Source organism: Haliotis rubra, unplaced genomic scaffold (assembly GCF_003918875.1).
Source record: "Haliotis rubra isolate DU_JTF1 unplaced genomic scaffold, ASM391887v1 Scf672, whole genome shotgun sequence".
Lineage (NCBI taxonomy): Eukaryota > Metazoa > Mollusca > Gastropoda > Lepetellida > Haliotidae > Haliotis > Haliotis rubra.
In genome coordinates, this window is record NW_025767382.1 from 131,152 (window position 1) to 153,617 (window position 22,466).

The window sequence follows — 22,466 nt, forward strand, 5'->3', positions numbered from 1 at the left end:
CATTGTGTGAAGCCCATTTCTGGTGATCCCCGCCGTACTATTGTTGGAATATTGCTAAGTGCGGCGTAAAACTAAACTCACTCACTCTTATCGCTTGGTTGTAGTCACTGGTAGCATAATGTCGGGGTAATAATCTACACTGAACCGTCGCTCTATGCAATAAACAAGAACCTTTTATTCATGAAGTCGCTTGCTTCATTTTTGCTGGCTAGATTATTTTCTCTCTTAATGTTCATATTAATGAATTATATGTTATTGCCTTACTTATGAGCTTGATTGGTTTTAAAACAAAACCCACTTCGACGTGGAGGTTACTATGATCGAGTTTAGTTTTACGCCGCACTCAGTAATATTCCAGCTATATTGCGGAGGTCTGTAAATATTCGAGTCTGGACCAGACAATCCAGTGATTAACAGCATGAGCATCGACCTAAGCAATTGTAATACGATGACATGTCAGAAAGCCTGACCACCCGATCCCGTTAGTCGCCTCTTTCGACAAGCATTGGTTACTTAAGATCAATTCTAACCCGGATCTTCACGGGTATGGGAAGTACAATGCAGACGATATTTTTGGATAACAACTTTTTGAGTACGTGTGTGCGACACAAAAGAAAGAAAAAAGTAGAGTTCAAATAACCTTTGTTCTATTCCTTTCAAGGAGCAGCAACATCACTCATATATTATGACGCCAAAATCTAAGCACGGGTACATACTGATAGAGGCATGTACAAATATACTACGTTAATTCAAAGGACCAAAACGTCAGAATTTTTATCAATTGAAGCAAAATAAAATACGTTGGTAAATGGATGCGATGACCGGATTTGCGCATTTGCAAATATGATATCAGTGATATGAAGTAACTAGCGTTTATTCAACACGAAGGAACAAATTTAATGTTTACATTGACAAATATTCATTCAATATATCATATTGATTAAACACCACGACATGTGCCTGCTGTGAAACTGAGGGTGGCCAGTCCTGCTGCTCCGAGGGTACAGATCACAGGTGAGGATTTACCATCCACGTTGAACCAGAAGGAGGCAGTTTCGTGGGCAGCTCCAGTGAGGCTGATGGTGATGTCATCGGCAATGTTGATGGCCGTCACTCTCTGGGGTGACATGGGCACCCACTTGTCTAACTCACCCTGGATGAGAACTTGTTTGCTGCGCGAACATAATTATATATCTATCTTAATTATTCACAAAACATATGTGACTCAATGTTTCACTTCAATCACATTAAATTGCAAATTGAAAAACACACACAAACACAACAAAGGGCATAGTAATTGTAACGGCGCTTACGATGTGTATTATTTAAGATAAAAATGACCTGAATCACCTGTGCATACAAGTTTAGAAACGATAATTTCAATTCATGTAAATTCATGTTATTTATCAATATATTTTACTATATTTTCTCAAATGTATATTCATTACTCGACATCCTTTTTATACCTTTAATATAATGATTTTCTAATCGGAATCATTACTGATATCTTCAATGTCTATTCACCATCGCTCTATGCAATAAACAAGAACTTGTTATCCATGACGTTGTATGTTTCATTTTTGACTCACCAACTTCTAGAATGCCGATCAAACAATTAGATTCAACATTTGGTAACTTTATACATCTAATGCATTGCCACGATTCAATATATTTTATCAACATCGATGAATTCACAAACCAGAGTTCACTCACATCCCGTTGGTTTATATTATATTGAAGTATACAGTCGTATGGAATAGTTAATATTGGTTTTGCCCAGTTTCCCCAGGTGCTCTAGTTTCTGCATTAGTTGAAAGGTAATGAACCTACCCGTTGATGGTCAATACAGGCGATACATAGAAGAGACAAAAGTCAGCCTTGGTACAGTTACTCATTGCCAAAGGCTGGGCGTCTGTCAAGGGCTGGATCTTGTTTGGGTTATTGGCTGGGAAAACCATGGAGCTAGGAAACTGCAAAGAATACTCATTTTAGTTGCATATATGACTACATTCAGACAGACAGATTTATTCAGTATAAGGCCTTCGGTCCAAAATACAGACAATTTAGGGTTACAGATTATCCCTGCGCATAATACATATTTACATACATTCACATGTATATGTATGACAACTCAAACTCTAACCTCCTGAAATCTAGTAATGGTAGATATAACCTACTTTATTACCCACGTGGTCAACCTAAGGTAGTTGCATACTGATCTCGTACGTCACACGAATGTCGTATTCAGTTGACCTGTGTCGTAACGACTTGACCTGAGATTCTAGCGATTTGATTGGATAACCGATGACCTCTCAATTAGGTCACGTTGTGACGGAAATACTTTTTACTTTAACAAACACGTGAATTCATTCATTCTACAACTTATATGCATTGTGGGAATGTCAACATTGCGAACGTTGCCGTATCGCTGTTTAATTGTGAGTCGAACTGACACATTATATGCGTCGAAAAAACAAACGCAAAGTTTCCACCAGTGAGGTGAGCCGAGTGAAGCAACTGCAAACTAAGAAACAGGGTGCTACGGAGTAGTTTAATGTAGGAGGCTGTACGAGGCGATGACAACTGACATGCATCGTGACGTCGGTTAATGCATGTAAGACGTGGGTAATAAATAAAATACCACACTCGGTCTCATAACATACGAATTATACGAAACTCGTGACCTTGCTATGGTTTCTGACCTCGCTTTCGCTCGATCAGATACCATAGGAAGGACACTCGTTTCGTATAATTCGTATGTAATGAGACCTCGTGTTGTATTCTCTATTTCCTACCCCTTGATATCCAGCCATGCAAGGTGTCATGTTGTAGCTTCCCTGAAGATCAGCAGCGAGGATGATACCGTACTTGTTATTTCCACCAAAATCTGAATACGTGGACCATACCTCCCCATCAGGACCCTCAAAGTCTGTCCAGGCCATCTACAAAACATGCATGAGAAAATTTCGGTTCTATCAAGATATTTCATGCTATTTCAAACACATTCAGTTCTATAAAGTTACTTTGTGGCATGTTAGTATCACAAAGTCCGCAGTTATATGTCATTTACCATTGGATAGACACTCCTCTAATGACAACATCATTCTGTTAATCATACCCTGTTATCATTCCGTTAATCATACCCTGTTATCATTCCGTTAATCATACCCTGTTATCATTCCGTTGATCATACCCTGTTATCATTCCGTTGATCATACCCTGTTATCATTCCGTTAATCATACCCTGTTATCATTCCGTTGATCATACCCTGTTATCATTCCGTTGATCATACCCTGTTATCACTCCGTTAATCATACCCTGTTATCATTCCGTTAATCATACCCTGTTATCATTCCGTTAGTCATACCCTGTTATCATTCCGTTTTAAAGTCAGACATTCAGTCTTCTGCCAGTTTCAAGTGCAAGTCTATGCACTATAAACATACTACTACTGAAATATATAGATTAATCGGTGAAAGGCGTATAATTTGTCACTGACCATTTGAGGGGCAGGGTGAAGCGAAGGGTGTTCAAGGGTCTACCGCATTGTGTGGAGGTGGGTGGTAAAATGCTTTATCAAGTAAACAATATTATGACATTTGCACGACTTGATCCCTTCCTGTTGGAACCTTGAATTTACGGGAGAAGGGTCCCATTTAAGCCGTTTTAATGTAAATAGTAGTTCTCCTGTGTCTCAATAGTTCTGAATGATGACGTCGATGCCACCTTTTGATAGATGAAATAAAGAGCTAAACATGCTTGAGGTGACTTCCAAACAACAAGGCAGTGTTGGAATAAAGACAAAGGCACAGGTACCCTCCGTATTCTGTTGTCAATAGACGTGGCTGGTCGCGATGGTTTAAGGATCAGGCCGTCAGCATTTACAGATCTGTAAAAGGTGACATTGAATAGATGTAGATGTGAGTACTTAGGCAGACTGAGTAACAGGGATAATACATCCAAAATATGGGAGTAATGCAGATTAAATCTGTGAGTACAAATGATTAATACATTGGTAATGAATAAAAAATGAGCGAGAATTAGATAATAAATGCATGAACAGGAGTAAATATAGAAACGAATAACCAGTTTTGACTGTCCTTGGAAACAAATCCCGTTTGGTGTAAACAAATGCGGAAACAGGTGCAACAAGTTATTATGGGAGAAACAATAAACACAGGATATATAAGTAAAAAGACAAAAATACAATATACAACAAGCAATAAATTACTGGAATACTCAATAAAAATACAAAACTAGAATATATATAACGTTATATATGGAAATACATAACTGAATAATTAAAAAAGGAGTGATAGATAATATATGCAAGAGTAACACATACGAAATAAGAAACTAAAGATAAATATTTGTGGACTAAAAGTTACAGAAGTAAGAAATGATACATAAATGAGATCCAATATTGATACTAGAGTACTGATGGACAAATCTGGAAATGTACAAGCTTAATACAGGAAAAATACAAAACAATACTTGAGGCGTAATACATGAGAAATAACTAACGAAAATATTTAGTAAGAGATGATAAATACTATATACTGTCAAGCAAGACATAAAACCAAAACAATTAGGCTGAAATATTGTTTTTGTAAAGGTACTCTCTCTTAAACAACAACTTACTTCATAATGAGTGTCTTGTTTGTGCCCCCAATCATGTCTCCGATTCCTACTGGGCCTGTACTTAAGGTTGCAACTACGGCGTGAAGGGACGGGTATGGTTCTGTGGAATCTGCGACAAAGTTTTAATAGTTGAAGCTAAAAGATCAGTTTTCGCGAACGTACTTGAAACATCATCATGTTAAGCCTCTTTAATATTTTCGACTAGACAAGACATTCTTTGTGAAAGAAAAAAATGGAATCAATGAATATGAAGTAGTATTCTCCATACTGTAAGTATTTCCAGGTTGAACGCTGGTCGTCCAAAATATATCCTTGAAGGGTGCAATACCAATAGCCCATGCAAATAGTGACGTCACACCGATCTTCCAGTTGTCGGTGCCTGGCCGGTTGTCATGGCTTGCACGGGCCTGAAACATACAATACTCAGGTTTACATTGTTTTACTTGACAAAGACCATATTTGGTCCGTTTTTTAACGCCATGTATATTTTTTAACACCTCAAAGGATTCGCTTGAATGTTAGACAAGAAATATGCACCTTTTCTGATATCAAATATGTTTTCTATTTTGATCTAAGCAACATTATTGGAAGTTGTCCATGAAATATAAGTTATATATCGACGTGCAGCCATATTCTCTCTCACCTGTGTAACGACAGGTATTTCCAGAGACTGTAGCATATGTCGCGGGTAGGACATGCAGTACTGGATGGTCAGACCGTTCTTGGCAGCCCCATTCCCCATCTGAGTCAACCATTGGCGGCCAAGGTCAATGTCAGTCGTAAGTTTTTGAATTCCTACAAATTCTTTATTGAGGTAATCCTAAGGAAACGAAAAAAATATGCAGAAAATAAGCATGTTCTCTCTCGTCTAGCCTAAAGTTATAATGTTTGGTAATCAGAGGTGGTACCTGTTCGTAGGCAATCAATCCCCATTTCCTTCCACCGGCAAGCAAATCAGTCCAAAATCTCTGAAACGTAAAGAGAAGTTAATGAATGTAACATGAAACAACCCACATTCCCGTCTCAAATGATGGTCAGGCAAAGAAGGAAAGGGTTTAACTGTACCAATGTGCATGAAATATCTAGTAGCCTCAGTACCTCTTCCAGTGGCAATGCCATTGAACCATCGATCAGGAATTCATACTTTCCTCCATTAGCAGTTGCGTAGGTTGTGTTACTGGACCTAAAACGTTAACAAACTATCAAATATTTGCAGGACCCAGAATTATGAAAAACCACAATAATTCAAAACAAATAAAAGCAGCCGATGTTGACGTCTCAAAAATAACTGGAACTGGAATGGAATAATGTTTGCAAAAGCTAATTCTTAGTGAAATAATTTTAAATACACATCAAGAATATCGCTTGTTTTGACGGCCAGGTCTTGGTTTTCATAGTATTTTCATATAGTCTTGAAATAATTTCATTTGTTCTGCAAGTATTGATGATCATTCTTGTCTCAGATATGTAAATGATTTGTAATTTTAAATGAAATCCTAAAATATAAAAATATTGCATTTACATGAAGACAAATCTGACTCTGATACTATAATTCCTTGACCTGACTTACCAGAACGGGTTGTAGCCAAAGACGGGTATCTCTGTCTTGTCATAAAGCCACCTTTGAACATATACAAAACTTGCACAAAAATAACTAAAACAACATATCTTTCTGTTGAAGGATATAAGGAGATGAACACTACAATGCAAGCAATCTTAATACAGTTTAATAGAGTATTACAATAATAACTAATATATATCGGCAAGTCATCTCATAAACCCATGCCACTTACCTATATCAATGAAACTGCTTATATTGAGGGGCACATATATAGAGACATTTTTATAAGGTTTATAGTGGCAGAGGTTGTTAAGTGATACAAAACGATGTGTAATAAACATTAAAAGTTTCACGAGAGCAGACAGTGGATTTGCAATATGACACTATACTCGTACATTATCGAACATATAAAAATCTCGCACAAAAATAACTATAACAACATATGCGTTTGAAGAAGGAACTTCAATATAAGGATGAAATACACAATGCCAAGCTGTGGAAGCTGCGGTGGCTGAGCGGTCTAGGCGTCTGACTTTGTGTCCTGGCGATTAGGTGCCTGACTCTGAGGGTGTGGGTTCGTATCCCGGATGGGACTCAACCCCCAAAAAGTACTAGAATCTGTACTTTACTAAGAAAGTGTAATCCCAAATATAACATGTTTCAATATAAGGAGATGAACACTACATTGCAAGCAATCTTCATATAATTTAGTAGAGTATTACAATAATCATTCAGTTCAAAAAGGAAAAACTCTTACTGCGGTCCATTGGGGAAAACGCCAGGTGGAGACGACCACGTGACAACACCATTGTCAAGGTCACTGTACCACGTTACGTCATATTGCATATACCTGGCGAGTAAACAGCAAGCTCATTGCCCCAGAAACCCCACCATTCGTCATCCTGAATACACGTAGCAGATTATCAACAAGGTTATTCCCTCAGTTGTACCCACCACAATAACGATTTTTATCAGCTGAAAAAAGTAGTTTCAAAACAATATCACGATTGTTCCATTTATTTCCCAACAAGTGGAAGAAGGATAATTAATCCCTACACATTAAACACAATGGACATCGATCTCGTCTGATAACATATCTATTTAAAGCATGAGCAAGTCCACTAACCTGATGGGTACCCCTATCTGTACCATGTAGCTCTTGATATCCAACACTGTGTCCTGGTAGTTCTTTCCGTCCTCGGAGCGCCAACAGTAATACGCCCCTGAATATACAGCATGTTCTTTTCGGGTGGTTTTGTTCGCAGAGATTTTCAAATATAAACGTAATGGAATTTTTTATTCCCCCTGTATTATGAAAAGATGGTAATGCAAAGGCACCTTTTAATCAAAGTCTCTTGCGTATGATAACTCTGAACAATATCAGGTTACATTATTTGTGGAATGCACGATCTACCCAAATATATTAATATTGCATTGCTTGTCCGAAGACACACTGTACATTAGTTTGGTTCAATAATGGACATGTACAATGTTGAAAATCAAATCAAGGCATATCCAGATCTGCTCACCATTGTCTGTTCCGTACGCTAAATAGTTGAGAGTAAAGTCAGACTTCACATACTGATCTGTACGGCCGTGCCATTGTTTCAGGATTTGCCCCCAACTTACCATGGCCTGCAAGTATAATAGTAGGTTTCCATACCAAGCTAATTTTCCGTGTTATTGGAAAGCACTGAATTAGAAATATGGTTTTGGGTCTTGAAGCTTGCAGAGCCAGATATTGAAATCGAAACGTGTATATTTAATTACAACAACGTAACGTGCATAACAGTAACGGAAAGGCCAAGATGCTCATGCTATGTTTTCGGATTCTCTCACATGCTGTTTGCAGCTATTTGTAAATAGGTTGATAGTTACCTTGTTAATGCCTTGGTTACCACAGAAAAGAATACAACTGGTTTCAACGCCAACAGGGACATCTTTCACTCCTCCCATCGTCCCCCAGTAGACATTGTCCCCTCCGGTGCTGGGGTTCTGACGCCATATTGATGACGACATAAACCGATTTGCAGGGGAGATAATCAGTGTATTTGCTGTCTTCACTCGGTCAAATATCGCCAGGGGCCCACCTTCTATCCCGCCTTGGATTTTAAATGATGATGGTCCCCATCTTCAGAAAAGGTATACAATAGTTGAAGTTGTTTGAAAATTTAACTACACAACATGTTATTGTATAATACGTCGTTAAACTACATCTTTGCTAGAGATTTTCCACTTATTATTTTTGACATGTCACCATGTCATCTCCAACCAAACTTATCAAGTAACGACTACTTATGAAGTGACGACTTGCAAACATGAACAGATAGTGGCTGGTAACATACACCATATGTATTTTCTGGCTGAACAGCTGTCATTACCGGTTTATGTGTGGACCTTCCACCTTCATCGTGTTAACATACGAGTACTCACTGTCCTGCCATGAGACCTTTGAATCCAAACATTGATCCGCTATAACTAAAGTATTGTAAACTGATTTACAATTAGTAAAACAACATATTTACAACATATTTGCAAGAGATGGTCCATTTGATATTTGGGAGGTAGATGCCGAAATGTTTCATCTACAGGGATATTGACGTAATTTAATCTAAAATCGACTGAAGTATACCCGTCTTGAAAAGAAAGACTTGCATGCATCTACATGTGCAGTTGGTTCCTGGTGACAATAACGATATTCATTTTCCGACAGAACAACTGATATTAACGGGTTCAAGTGTTTTCTTCAACGCGTAATACTCCCGTATCAGACACCATCGTATGGATACTTACTGCCCTGCCATGAGACCCTTAAATCCAAACATCAGTCCTCCATAACTGAGGTATCCTAATGGAATGGTTGATTCTTCAATTAGAAATCCAGGAAATCCAGAAATGGTGAAGGCAGTCCTGTTGGAGGTGGTGTTGTTTGCTCCATTGATGTAACGCTGTTTCCATTATTCATGAAAGAAAACATGAACGACCTGTGTACTTACAACTTGTCAGCCTGCACTTCAACATTTCAAAACAAAACATCTTAGAGAACTACATAGAAAGTTATCTTCAGCAAAACAGTCAGCTGATCATATTTAATGCTACACTGATGACATGTTGTAGACATTGGTGAAACTTAAACCTTAAGGTAACATACAATTGTAACAGGAGATTGTGTTTATAGTTTTAGCAATAAAGTTTAATATTTATCATTTTAAGTTGTTTTTGTGTTCATTAGTTTATAAGTTTGGGTTACTTATCCAAGCAGTTGGTCTGTTTAGGGCCTCAACAGTTTAGCTTCCAATACAATAGCCCTCAGCTTCCTATTTCATTAACATTATATAACTGTAGCTTTCCTCCATAGCATTTGCATACTTTTCTAGTCACACTGCTGACAACTCTGCACAGGACAAGCCACTCAGCACATCTCAGGTTGACATTTACTTTATATTTACCTAAATAGAATCTCAACCTATCCTTTAAATATGTAATAAATAATATAAAGTGTAAATATTAATATTTTATATCAAGTAGCCAATGTACCTTTTAATTTATCAATATGAAATGTCTAAATGTATGTATGTCTGAGAGCATGATTTGATTGGTAGTTTGAATGCAATGTTGAACAAGAAGTCCTTTCTACATTATTAATGTAGCCTTAGTAAAATATTGTACTGACTATTTGTTTTAGGAATGCAATAACCCAGAATTTTAGTGTGGGTATATAGATACACCCCCGTGTCACCCACAGGGTATGTACACATTATCTTTTATCATGTATGTAATTATATATGTGTGATTTAAATATCACCTCTATGATCATTTAAGTTGATCATTTGCATGTTACGTTAAAGCATTATGTAGTGTTTTATACATCAGTGGTAATTATAATGACTTATTATGAACTAGTTATGTGTAACTGTACTTGTTGCATGTTTAGATTAATGTATGGCATTGTTTCTTATATTACAGGGTGATCACACTGATTGACTGATCAATTGAATAATTGATATATACTAGCCACATAAAGAAACTGTGCATTGTCAAAATATACTGAAAGGCAAAAGAAATGTCGTTATATTGGAAATAACATTTAAGTATCAATGGAACATTTGAACCTATTTTTTAAAAATAATACGCCACGGAAATGCAGTACCGACTTCATCAGAGAAGATAACCCCTCTCCATTGTCCCCCACGACAGTTTTGCCGCTGTTGTGTCCACTTGGATACGTTCCCGGCGGTGACGTTGGGTGAATATGGGTCTCCTGGCAGGACATCGACAAAACAGGTTCCTGGCTTGGAGACGTCGCCGAATGGTAGGTCACTGACTGGTCGCTGGTGGTTTCCTATGGTCACCCAAGCTGTTTCTCTGGCCCTTGCGAATAGGTCTTGCACGTGTTGATGGACGATATGACGGTCCTGGCGACGTGTTGTTACACGGGGTTGACCACTACGTGGACGGTCATCAGTGCTGCTGGTGGCGTTGTATCGCACTCTAAGACGTTCTATCGTTCGTACGCTGCAACTGAAATCATTAGCAATGACTCGAGCATGTTGGCCAGCGTGCAGACGTCCAATAGCTTGTTGTGGTTGATCTCTCGTTAACCTAGTCATAGCTGCTGTGTTCAGAAAACAAGTGAACGATTGCCATTCAAGCCGGCAATTTATGCCTGAATGCATTTATGATGCACGTGCATCTCGATTTCAATGTTGTGTTTGTGGGAACTTTTCCCTCTCCAAAAAACAACAACATTTCTAACTTCAATCTCAAACAATACTTTATTGGGCAATGCAGGCTATACGACCACGATTCATGTTTCCTCAACCTTGACTTCTGGTGTATATTTGAAAAAATAGGTTCAAATACTCCATTGATACTCAAATGTCATTTCTAATATTACGACGTTTCTTTTGCCTTTCAGTATATTATCCCAGTTGATAAGTACGATAACAATGCCAAAGGTACATATAAACTTTAATGGAGGGATCATGAGACCATAACAAGTCGGGAGAATTTCAATTGAAAAGTCAATCACAATGACGTCACGAGTCCACAAGCGGGACAGGGGTCAAACGACCATGTCACAAGCTCAATAACGGGTATGTCCACCATCGGCATTGAGAACAGCAGTGCATCGACGACGCATAGAGCCCATCAAACGTGCAAGGAAGGCTTGTGGGATGTCACGCAGATTCTCTCAAGTTCTGTTGCAAGGTCAAGGACGTTATCTGGCGGATGAGGAAGACGGCGTAGACGTCGATCCATCTCGTCCCAAACATGCTCTATCCGGTGAATTTGCAGGCCAAGGCAGTAAGTCAACGTTGTGGTGTTGCAAGAAATCCATAGCAACCCTTGCCGTATGAGGGCGGGCATTGTCCTGTAAAAACAACATTTCTCCACCAAAACAAGGGTCTGCGGACATGATTTCGGCACCACATTCGGCGAGCTTGTCGATGACGTTGTGTCAGGATAGGCTGTATGGCGGGACGTAGTGGTCTGATCCCGTGATGACGTAAACGTTTTCGAACTGTGTTGGGGTGGATACGGCGAAGACCTGGGATGGTTCGGGCAGTCATCACTGCAGTCTGAAACCTGTGGCGAAGATGTGTCACCCTTATCCATCTGTCCTGTCTTGGCGTTGTTACACGTGGACGGCCAGAACGTGGCCGATCGATGACGTCATTTGTGTTCTGGTAGCGTCTCACCAGTGCAGAAATGGTGTTCCGGTGGCAGTGGAAATGTGCAGCCACTTGTCGTTGAGCCATTCCCCCCACAGACCATCCCAATGGCCTCATGACGTTGTGCAGACGTGAGCCTTGGCATGCTATGCGTTTCAATAGCCGTTTAATTTTTGAACGATCACAAGGGCAGGGGTTGAGCTTTCCAAAGTGACAGTATTGTGTGGCATTCATTTGCTCTGTTTCTCTTTCCGGGAATGCACGTGCAACAACGTATTGCACGTCCCAAGGACGAACCCACTGACGTCACGGAACGTGGCACGTGCATGCATGTTGGATACATCTCACTAATCTCTGAGTTTAAATCCTTATGTGTCTACACAGGTTTGATAAATTTAGATTTTAAATTATTGTATGCACTGTTTCTTTATGTGAATATATATAATGTTGGAATAAACGTCACCTCACAAACACACCCGCAGCTCGCCATTATTATTCACTCACCCCTGCAACACAATACTGTTTGGAATACCACGGAACACATGTGTTACAGAGCACCCGAAAAAGAACTTGTATGGGCATGTCACCACGTCTTTGCATTATTACCGTAAATAATCAAAATCTGAATGTGGAAATGTAAGGTTTGTGATATAAAATGAAACACTGTGCTTACAGGGCTTGCCTTCACGAAGTTTATACTGAAATTATGAATTTACAGCCCCAGGCTGAACCTACTCACCTGTTTGAACAACATGAACGGTATGGCCGGATTGTTGTAGGTGAATATGCTTGGATCTGGTGTGTACTGTACAAAGCTAGCCTCGATCTGACTGGACCTTGCCTGGTACAAGAAGCTGTTGGCCTCCCACTGCCCGATGACGTCCACACCACTGGACTGAGTGTTCTTGACCAACTTCAGAGATCCATCAGCAGAGGAGAACACTTGACCATCAGCTCTAAAGAAGGTAGGAGCGCTCTTCAGCCACACATCTCCCTGTACAATGACGTTGTATGTGCCGTCACTGTTGACGTTCACAGCAAAGTCCTGCTTACCCTCCGCGACTGCTGATATGAAGGCATCTTTACAATTGAAGTAACGTTTTACTTATTGCTAAGTAAGTATTGAGAAAGTAACTACTCCACGAGCTCATTGTCAGCGGACGATACAAGAAAAGTGATAAAGAAATAATTCTGATGACGTTTTGTTCCAGCTACAAGAAAGACGTTCAATAGTTAATGTTTTGGATATGGATGATAATGTTATTTTTACTCCGAACATAGTGATATGTAAGAGGCACTGGGTTTGTTATTTGTGAGGTTCATTATTCATTAGTTTTTTATCTCAGTTCTAACAATAGTGATTGACTGCCACAGAAAGTTCATTGGTGAAAGGTTTGAGGTATTTTCTTTTTTTAAATTCAGGCTAATAGTCCAAAACATATCCTGCTTCACTGCTGTAGCTAAACATGTCCAGAATAAAATAGGAACTGGTTTGTCCAGAATGGACCAGAACCTAGATTTTCGAAGCTCCCTTAGCGCTAAGATAATCGTAAGTGCCGTACGTTAACATTAATTCCAGGGCCAGGGAAGTAACATTAAGGCTTTTGGCTGTATCCAACCTTACTAACTTTGTGGTTGACATGATCTGTGAAAGACAATCTCATTTAGTTATACAAGCCTCGCATATAATTATTTTATATTGAATGATGGAAATAATGTATTGTTTAAACACGTACAAACGTACAAGTATATTTTTCAGATCAGATAAATAGAGCAATTGCTACTCGTTTTATCATATTTATCTCCAAACAAGGAGAGATCTGTTGTTTTCAAAGAGAAGGCTTTGGCTTTTCATGTATATTGTCAATGTGAGAATACTTACCAGCACACAGCAACAGAGTCAGAAATAGGTGTATACAGGCCATACTGCACATCTTCAACTGATATCGACTCGCAACCAAATCACATGACTTAGATACCATTTGATGTAATGCACACAAGGTCTTCGTTGAGATTACATCAGAGTTATGTCAAGGTTGGGTGAATGGTTTGGACAGGTGTCAATTAATAAAAGCATATTTCTGTATGCAACAGCATTGACTGAGTACAGGGACACAACGGTACAGACCTACTGTCTGCATAACTGTTCTGCAACAGCATTCAGCTGGTGCTTAAAGAAACGTTAGGGTTTCGGGAAGATGTTTTATGAATCATGAATATTTCCAATGAATATGAATTCAGGTCTTAAACCAAATGTAGACAGTACAGATGACTTGTTTTGGTAGATTTCTTTCTCACTTAACATACTGGCCGTATGCTAAGTTTTGCTATGTCACTTATACCAAGTTCTTTGAGCACTCATTTCATGTAGTAATGAACACACAATGCCCATAAGAAAGGTCATATATTACATATGTTATTTTGGGGATATAACTTTCTCAGTAAAGTACAGGTTCTAGGTACCCACACTCTCAGATCTAAGCACCAAATTGCCACCATACAAAGTCAGCGATCTGACCCACTCTTCCACCAGGGCTTCCACAACAATGGACGCCTGACAACTTGTAGTCTGGATCACTTCCTTTGTTGGGCTCTATGACAAGTGCAAAGTTGTACGACTCCCATCCCCGACTTACACTTATCACAGGGGTACACAAAGTGTACCGTCATCATCTTCGTCATTGTTTCCCTTCATCATCATTTTGTATACTCGATGATAATCTCAAGGTCACAGTGTATAAACATTGAACGAAACCTGAAATGGCAATTACCGTGAGTGCAAGGGATTACACCGTCACATGCAAAAAATACACAGTGAAACTTAATGGGACACAAAATCGTGTAAAGCGAGTCGCATCTAATGTCAAACGTCCAATGAATCTGAATTGCTGAAATAGTATTTCATTCATAAGCATGGCATTTGAAATAGTTAAATAACGTGACTGCAGCTTGCATTGTATGTAGTCAAGTCTTGTTTTTGCCACTTGATTCATTTTCCCTCTTGCTTCAAGCTAATAAAGCCTCTCACAAGGCCTGACAGTGGTAAAATACATTGTGGATTTCGTATGACATTCTTTTTCAACTTCAGCCAGAACGCAATGACATTTAATGTCATTCTTGTTTATTTGCAACACACATATTGACCTGACATCACGCTGAGTTACAAGGCTGCTGGCAGGCATGGCTAACATGTATCACCCTTATCCAAACTATACGCCCAGCCTTGACATAACTCTGCTATCTCAGATACATATCAGCATTGTGTGCATTACATCAAGTGTATATCTCTCCTGGATTGTACATATGTATGGGGAAATGATTTTCAAAACTTGGTTTTGATTTTCTTTTTAGAAATATACATGTTTCTCAAAAGGCATTTTTCTGTCAAAAATCATGATCTTCTCAGTTAGTGAAAAGAAACCACCAACGTCCAGAACGTAGTGAAAGATGCATTCAAACTTCCTATCTCACCGCTGCCTCGAAAAAAACGCTATGAATGACCTGAACATGATGATTTTGAAAATGAGGTAATTAATTGAAGCATGACATTGAAACATCTTCCCGAAACCCTAACGTTTTTTTAAGCACCAGCTGAATGCTGTTGCAGAACAGTTATGCAGACAGTAGGTCTGTACCGTTGTGTCCCTGTACTCAGTCAATGCTGTTGCATACAGAAATATGCCTTTATTAATTGACACCTGTCCAAACCATTCACCCAGCCTTGACATAACTCTGATGTAATCTCAACGAAGACCTTGTGTGCATTACATCAAATGGTATCTAAGTCATGTGATTTGGTTGCGAGTCGATATCAGTTGAAGATGTGCAGTATGGCCTGTATACACCTATTTCTGACTCTGTTGCTGTGTGCTGGTAAGTATTCTCACATTGACAATATACATGAAAAGCCAAAGCCTTCACTTTGAAAACAGCAGATCTCTCCTTGTTTGGAGATAAATATGATAAAACGAGTAGCAATTGCTCTATTTATCTGATCTGAAAGATATACTTGTACGTTTGTACGTGTTTAAATAATACATTAATTCCATCAGTCCATATAAAATAGTTATATGCGAGGCTTGTATAATTAAATGGGATTGTCATTCATAGACCATGTCAACCACAAAGTTAGTAAGGTTTGATACAGCCAAAAGCCTTAATGTTACTCCCCTGGCCCTGGATTTTAGAAGCTCTTAGCCCTAAGATAGTCGTAAGTTAATGTTAATGTACGGCACTAACGATTATCTTAGCGCTAAGGGAGCTTCGATAATCTAGGTTCTGGTCCATTCTGGACAAACCAGTTCCTATTTTATTCTGGACATGTTTAGCTACAGCAGTGAAGCAACATATGTTTTTGACTATTAACCTGAATTTAAAAACGAAAATACCTCATACCTTTCACAAATTGAACTTCCTGTAGCAGGCAATCACTATTGTTAGAACTAAGATAAAAGCTAATGAATAATGAACCACACAAATAACAAACTCAGTGCCTCTTACATATCACTATGTTTGGAGTAAAAATCACCTTATCATCCATATCCAAAACACTGACTATTGAACGTCTTTCTTGTAGCTGGAACAAAACGTCATCAGAATTATTTCTTTATCACTTTTCTTGTATCGTCCGCTGATCCTGAGCTCGTGGAGTACTTACTTTCTCACTACTTACTTAGCAATAAGTAAAACGTTGCTTCAATAGTAAGATGTTTTCATATCAGCAGTCTACGAGGCTAAGCAGGACTTTGCTGTGAACGTCAACAGTGACGGCACCTACAACGTCGTTGTTCAGGGAGATGTTTGGCTGAAGAGCGCTCCTACCTTCTTTAGAGCTGATGGTCAAGTGTTCTCCTCTGCTGATGGATCTCTGAAGCTGGTCAAGAACACTCAGTCCAGTGGTGTAGACGTCATCGGGCAGTGGGAGGCCAACAGCTTCTTGTACCAGGCAGGGCCCAGTCAGATCGAGGCCAGCTTTGTACAGTACACACCAGATCCAAGCATATTCACCTACAACAATCCGGCCATACCGTTCATGTTGTTCAAACAGGTGAGTAAGTTCAGCCTGGGGCTGTAAATGTAGTTCATAATTTCAGTATAAACTTCGTGAAGGCAAGCCCTGTAAGCACAGTGTTTCATTTTCTATCACAAACCTTACATTTCCACATTCAGATTTTGATTATTTACGGTAATAATGCAAAGACGTGGTGACATGCCCATACAAGTTCTTTTTCGGGTGCTCTGTAACATATGTGTTCCGTGGTATTCCAGACAGTATTGTATGTTACCTTCAGCTTTAAGTTTCACCACTGTCTACAATATGTCATCAGTGTAGCACTAAATATGATCAGCTGACTGTTTTGTTGAAGATAACTTTCTATGTAGTTCCCTAAGACGTTTTTGTTTTTAAAATTGCGCAGATCGATGCTCATGCTGTTGGTCACTGGATTGTCTGGTCAATAATCGATTATTTACAGACCGCCGCAATATAACTGGAATATTGCTGAGTGCGGCGTAAAACTAAACTCACTTACTTACTTTGTTTTGAAATGTTGAAGTGCAGGCTGACAAGTTGTAAGTACACAGGTCGTTCATGTTTTCTTTCATCAATAACAGCGTTACATCAATGGAGCAAACAACACCGCCTCCAACAGCACTGACTTCACTATTTCTGGATTTCCTGGATTTCTAATTAAAGAGTCAACCATTCCATTGGGATACCTCAGTTATGGCGGATCAATGTTTGGATTCAAAGGTCTCATGGCAGGACAGTGAGTATCCGTATGTTAACATGATGGAGGTGGAAAGTCCACACATAAACCGGTAATGTTACCAGCAACAATCTGTACATGTCGTCACTTCAAGTCGTCACTTCATAAGTTGTCGTTACTTGATAAGTTTGGTTGGAGATGACATGGTGACATGTCAAAAATAATAAGTGGAAAATCTCTAGCAAATATGTAGTTTAACGACGTGTTATACAATAACATGTTGTGTAGTTAAATTTTCAAACAACTTCAACTATTGTACACCTTTTCTCAAGATGGGGACCATCATCATTTAAAATCCAAGGCGGGATAGAAGGTGGGCCCCTGGCGATATTTGATCGAGTGAAGACAGCAAATACACTGATTATCTCCCCTGCAAATCGGTTTATGTCGTCATCAATATGGCGTCAGAACTCCAGCACCGGCGGGGACAATGTCTACTGGGGGGACGATGGGAGGAGTTGAAGATGTCCCTGTTGGCGTTGAAACCAGTTTTATTCTTTTCTGTGGTAACAAAGGCATTAACAAGGTAACTATCAACCTATTTACAAATAACTGCAAACAGCATGTGAGAGAATCCGAAAACATGGCATGAGCATCTTGGCCTTTACTTTTATGCACGTTACGTTGTTTTAATTAAATATACACGTTTCGATTTCAATATCTGGCTCTGCAAGCTTCAAGACCCAAAACCATATTTCTCCTTCAGTGCTTTCCAATAACACGGAAAATTAGCTTGGTATGGAAACCTACTATTATACTTGCAGGCCATGGTAAGTTGGGGGCAAATCCTGAAACAATGGCACGGCCGTACAGATCAATATGTGAAGTCTGACTTTACGCTCAACTATTTAGCGTACGGAACAGACAATGGTGAGCAGATCTGGATATGCCTTTATTTGATTTTTGTACCTGCCCATTATTGAACCAAACTAATGTACATTGTGTCTGCAGACAAACAATGCTATACTTATTTATTTGGGTAGAATGTGCATTCCACAAATGGTGTAACCTGATATTGTTCAGAGTTATTATACACAAGTGACTTTGTTTAAAGGTTGCCTATGCGTTACCATTTTTTTCATAATACAGGGGGAAAAAACAATTTGCCATTTTGTGATTACGTGTATATTTGAAAATCTTGACGAACAAAACCACCCAAAAAGAACATGTTGTTTATTCAGGGGCGTATTACTGTTATCGCTCCGAAGAAGGAAAGAACTACCAGGACACAGTGTTGGATATCAAGAGCTACATGTTACAGATAGGGGTACCAATCAGGTTAGTGGACTTCCTCATGCTTTAAATAGATATGCTATCAGACGAGTTCGATGTCCATTATGTTTAGTGTGTAGGGATTAATTCTCCTTCTTCCACTGGAAAATAAATGGAACGAACAATCGCCATATTGTTTACTTTTGAAACTGTTGATTCAAAATCGTTATTGTAGTGGGTACTACAGAGGCAATAACCCTGTTGATACTTTGATACGTGTATTCAGGATGACGAATGGTGGGGCTTCTGGGACAATGACCTTGTTATTTCCTTGCCAGGTATATGCAGTATGACGTTACGTGGTACAGTGACCTTGACAATGGTGTTGTCACGTGGTCGTCTCCACCTGGCGTTTTCCCCAATGGACCGCAGTAAGAGTTTTTCCCTTTTGAACTGAATGATTATTGTAATACTCTACTAAATTATATGAAGATTGCTTGCAATGTAGTGTTCATCTCCTTATATTGAAACATATGTTATATTTGGGATTACACTTTCTTAGTAAAGTACAGATGCTAGTACTTTTGGGGGGTTGAATCCTATCCGGGATTCGAACCCACACCCTCAGAGTCAGGCACCTATTAGCCAGCACACAAAGTCAGACGCCTAGACCGCTCAGCCACCGCAGCTTCCACAGCTTGGCATTGTGTATTTCATCCTTATATTGAAGTTCCTTCTTCAAACGCATATGTTGTTATAGTTATTTTTGTGCAAGATATTTATATATCGGATAATGTACGAGTATAGTGTCATATTGCAAATCCACTGCAAGCTGTCTGCTCTTGTGAAACTTTAAATGTTTATTACACATCGTTTTGTATCACTTAACAACCTCTGTCACTACAAACCTTATAAAAATGTCTCTATATATGTGCCCCTCAATATAAGCAGTTTCATTGATATAGGTAAGTGGCGTGGGTATATAAGATGAATTGACGATATATATTCTATCGGTACCATAACGCTGTATTATCACATTTCGTTGGTGAAACTAAGTGATAATTGTTCGCCTTGTTTTACTTGATCCTATGACAAAGGTGGCTCTATAACAAGACAGGGATACCCGTCTTTGGCTACAACCCATTCTGGTAAGTCAGGTCAGGGAATTAAAATATGTAAGTCAGACTTGTATATATGCAATATTGTTATATTTAAAGATTTAACTCAAAATCATAAACCTTTCACAGATCTGAGAAAACAATTATCATCGCAATACTTGCTGAACAAACACAATAAGTCCAAGAAAAAGTGAAAATACTAGGAGGACCATGACCTGACCGTCATAATAAACAATATTCTTGATGTGTCTTTAAAATTATTTCTCTAAGAATTAGCTTTTGCAAACATTATTCCATTCAGAGTAAATATTTATAGCTACGGAAACATGTTCCAGTTAGTTTTGCTATGTCAGCATTCGCTGTTATTATTTGTTTTCATTCATTGTGCTTTTTTTTTTAATTTCAGGTCCAGCAACACAACCTACGCAACTGCTAATGGAGGAAAGTATGAATTCCTGATCGATGGTCCAAAGGCCCTACCACTAGAAGAGGTACTCACGCTACTAGATATTGCATATAAATTGGTACAATGAAATACCCTTTCTTCTTTAATTGACCATCATTTGAGATGGGAATTGGGGTTGTTTCATGTTATATTCACTAACTGACGAAACTTCGGACATGTTTCTCTTTACATTTCAGAGATTTTGGACTGATTTGCTCGCTGGTGGAAGGAGATGGGGTTTGATTGCCTATGAACAGGTAATACCTCTAATTACCCAACATGAAAACTTTAGGTATCAAACACCAAAGCTTATTTTCTGTTTAATTTTGTTTCGTTTCCTTAGGATTACCTCAATGAAGAATTTGAAGGAATCCAAAAACTTATGACTGACATTGACCTTGGCCGGCAATGGTTGACTCAGATGGGGAATGGGGCTGCCAAGAACGGTCTGACCATCCAGTACTGCATGTCTCTTCCGCGACATATGCTGCAGTCTCTGGAAATACCTGTCGTCACACAGGTGAGAAAGAATATGGTTGTACGTCGATATAAGCTATAAATTAATGCAGAGCTTCAAATATTGCTGCTTAGGTCCAGAAAACGCTTGCCCGGCATCTCATATTCCATTTCAATAACAGAAGTTGTGTGATGATCAATGGTATGCCTCGTTTTACTTTTGGCAATCCATGCAAGAATTCTGGTTCATGTGACACAGAATTGGATCCTTACGAAGGGGTACACAATGGAGCTGATTTGGATGCCAATGTGTTGTCTAACATTCAAGCGAATCCTTTGAGGTGTTAAAAATATACATGTCGGTAAGAAACAGACCAAATATGGTCTTTGTTAAGTAAAACAATGTAAACCTGAGTTGTGTATGTTTCAGGCCCGTGCAAGCCATGACAACTGGCCAGGCACCGACAACTGGAAGATCGGTGTGACGTCACTATTTGCATGGGCTATTGGTATTGCACCCTTCAAGGATATTTTCTGGACGACCAGCGTTCAACCTGGAAATTATTACAGTATGGAGAAAACTACTTCATATTCATTGATTCCATTTTATTTCTTCGCAGAAGAATGTCTAATAAAGACGAACATTTTTAACAAGCATAACATCCTGATGTTTAAAGTACGTTCGCGAAAACTGATCTTTTAGCTCCATTGATTAAAACTGTGTTGCAGATACCACGGAACCGTACCCGTCCCTTCACGCCGTAGTTGCAACCTTAAGTACAGGCCCAGTAGGAATCGGAGACATGATTGGGGGCACAAACAAGACACTCATCATGAAGTAGGTTGATGTTTAAGAGAGAATACTTTTACAAAAACATATACCAATTGTTTTGGTTTATATCATGGCAGTATATGTATATGCAGATACTGTACTTTTTATTTATAATCTCTTACCAAATAATTTCGCTTAATATTACTCATGTATTGAATATTTTCTACTTTTTTATTCCTTTGTATGCTGTATTTGTTTCAAACTTAAGCTCCTTTATTGATAACTCAAGTAATTTTACTAAAGTAATCTTTAATTTTCCCGTATTAAGCATGTATATATCCATATTTGCTAATTATTAAAATTATTAAAAATATTTGCTCTCATTTATGTATCATTTCCTACTTCTGTAAACAAATTTTAGTCCTCATATATTTATCTTTAGTTTCTGTATTTCGTATGTGTTGTTTTTGCATATGTTATATATCACTCCTTTTTTAATTATTCATTTTATTTTTCAGTGATATATGTTCATGGGGCCCTGTTCATGTATACATATCATTATATATGTATATACTTGTTTTTATTTGGACTTTTGTATTTTTATTTCTTTACTGTTTCTCCCATATCAATAATTTATTGCTCCTGTTCTTTACACCAAACGGTATTTGTTGCTAAGGGTAGTCAACACTGGCTATTCCTTCCTGATCTTCTATATTTACCCCTGTTCATACATATATTATCTAATTCTCGCTCATCTTTTATTTTTTTTACTCATGTATTAATAATTTGTACTCACAGTTTTAGTCTACATTAGTCC

The 22,466-nt window shown here is 38.6% G+C and overlaps 2 protein-coding genes across 8 annotated transcripts in view; one reads left to right on the plus strand and one right to left on the minus strand.

Annotated features, from left to right (window-relative positions):
- Positions 1-630: 630 nt before the first annotated feature.
- On the minus strand, positions 631-13,823 carry LOC124257770. Of its 4 annotated transcripts, none has more exons than XM_046691910.1 (17): positions 13,761-13,823; positions 12,618-12,940; positions 8,997-9,151; positions 8,082-8,334; positions 7,733-7,838; positions 7,330-7,426; positions 6,961-7,053; positions 6,213-6,263; positions 5,741-5,825; positions 5,551-5,610; positions 5,286-5,462; positions 4,911-5,049; positions 4,643-4,751; positions 3,818-3,890; positions 2,796-2,942; positions 1,831-1,970; positions 631-1,172 (listed from the first exon to the last, which is right to left on the minus strand). In XM_046691910.1, exons 1-17 carry the CDS (start codon positions 13,810-13,812, stop codon positions 941-943), a joined length of 2,292 nt encoding a protein of 763 aa, XP_046547866.1. In that variant the 5' UTR covers positions 13,813-13,823; the 3' UTR covers positions 631-940. The 4 variants fall into 4 exon arrangements, with proteins under 4 accessions (XP_046547866.1, XP_046547865.1, XP_046547867.1 ...); XM_046691909.1 differs by having other exon boundaries at positions 12,618-12,943; positions 13,761-13,820; XM_046691911.1 differs by lacking the exon at positions 13,761-13,823 and having other exon boundaries at positions 8,997-9,187; positions 12,618-12,729.
- A 1,868-nt stretch (positions 13,824-15,691) lies between these two features.
- LOC124257769 overlaps positions 15,692-22,466 on the plus strand; it is a 202,720-nt gene continuing 195,945 nt past the window's right edge. For all 4 annotated transcript variants that reach the window (XM_046691905.1, XM_046691908.1, XM_046691902.1 and 1 more), the window contains exon 1: positions 15,692-15,751. In XM_046691905.1, coding sequence (XP_046547861.1) covers positions 15,700-15,751 — 52 coding nt within the window. In that variant the 5' untranslated portion in view covers positions 15,692-15,699. The remainder of the gene's footprint in view (positions 15,752-22,466) is intronic.

Bases quoted from the DNA above. Each gene is read 5' to 3' on its own strand.
- LOC124257770 (XM_046691909.1), bottom strand. From the start codon at position 13,812: ATGTGCAGTATGGCCTGTATACACCTATTTCTGACTCTGTTGCTGTGT. The intron at 7,427-7,732 runs GTGAGCAGATCT...CTGTATATTCAG, and splicing joins AGCGTACGGAACAGACAATG to GGGCGTATTACTGTTGGCGC. The intron at 3,891-4,642 runs GTAAGTTGTTGT...CACCTTTTACAG, and splicing joins AACAAGACACTCATTATGAA to ATCTGTAAATGCTGACGGCC.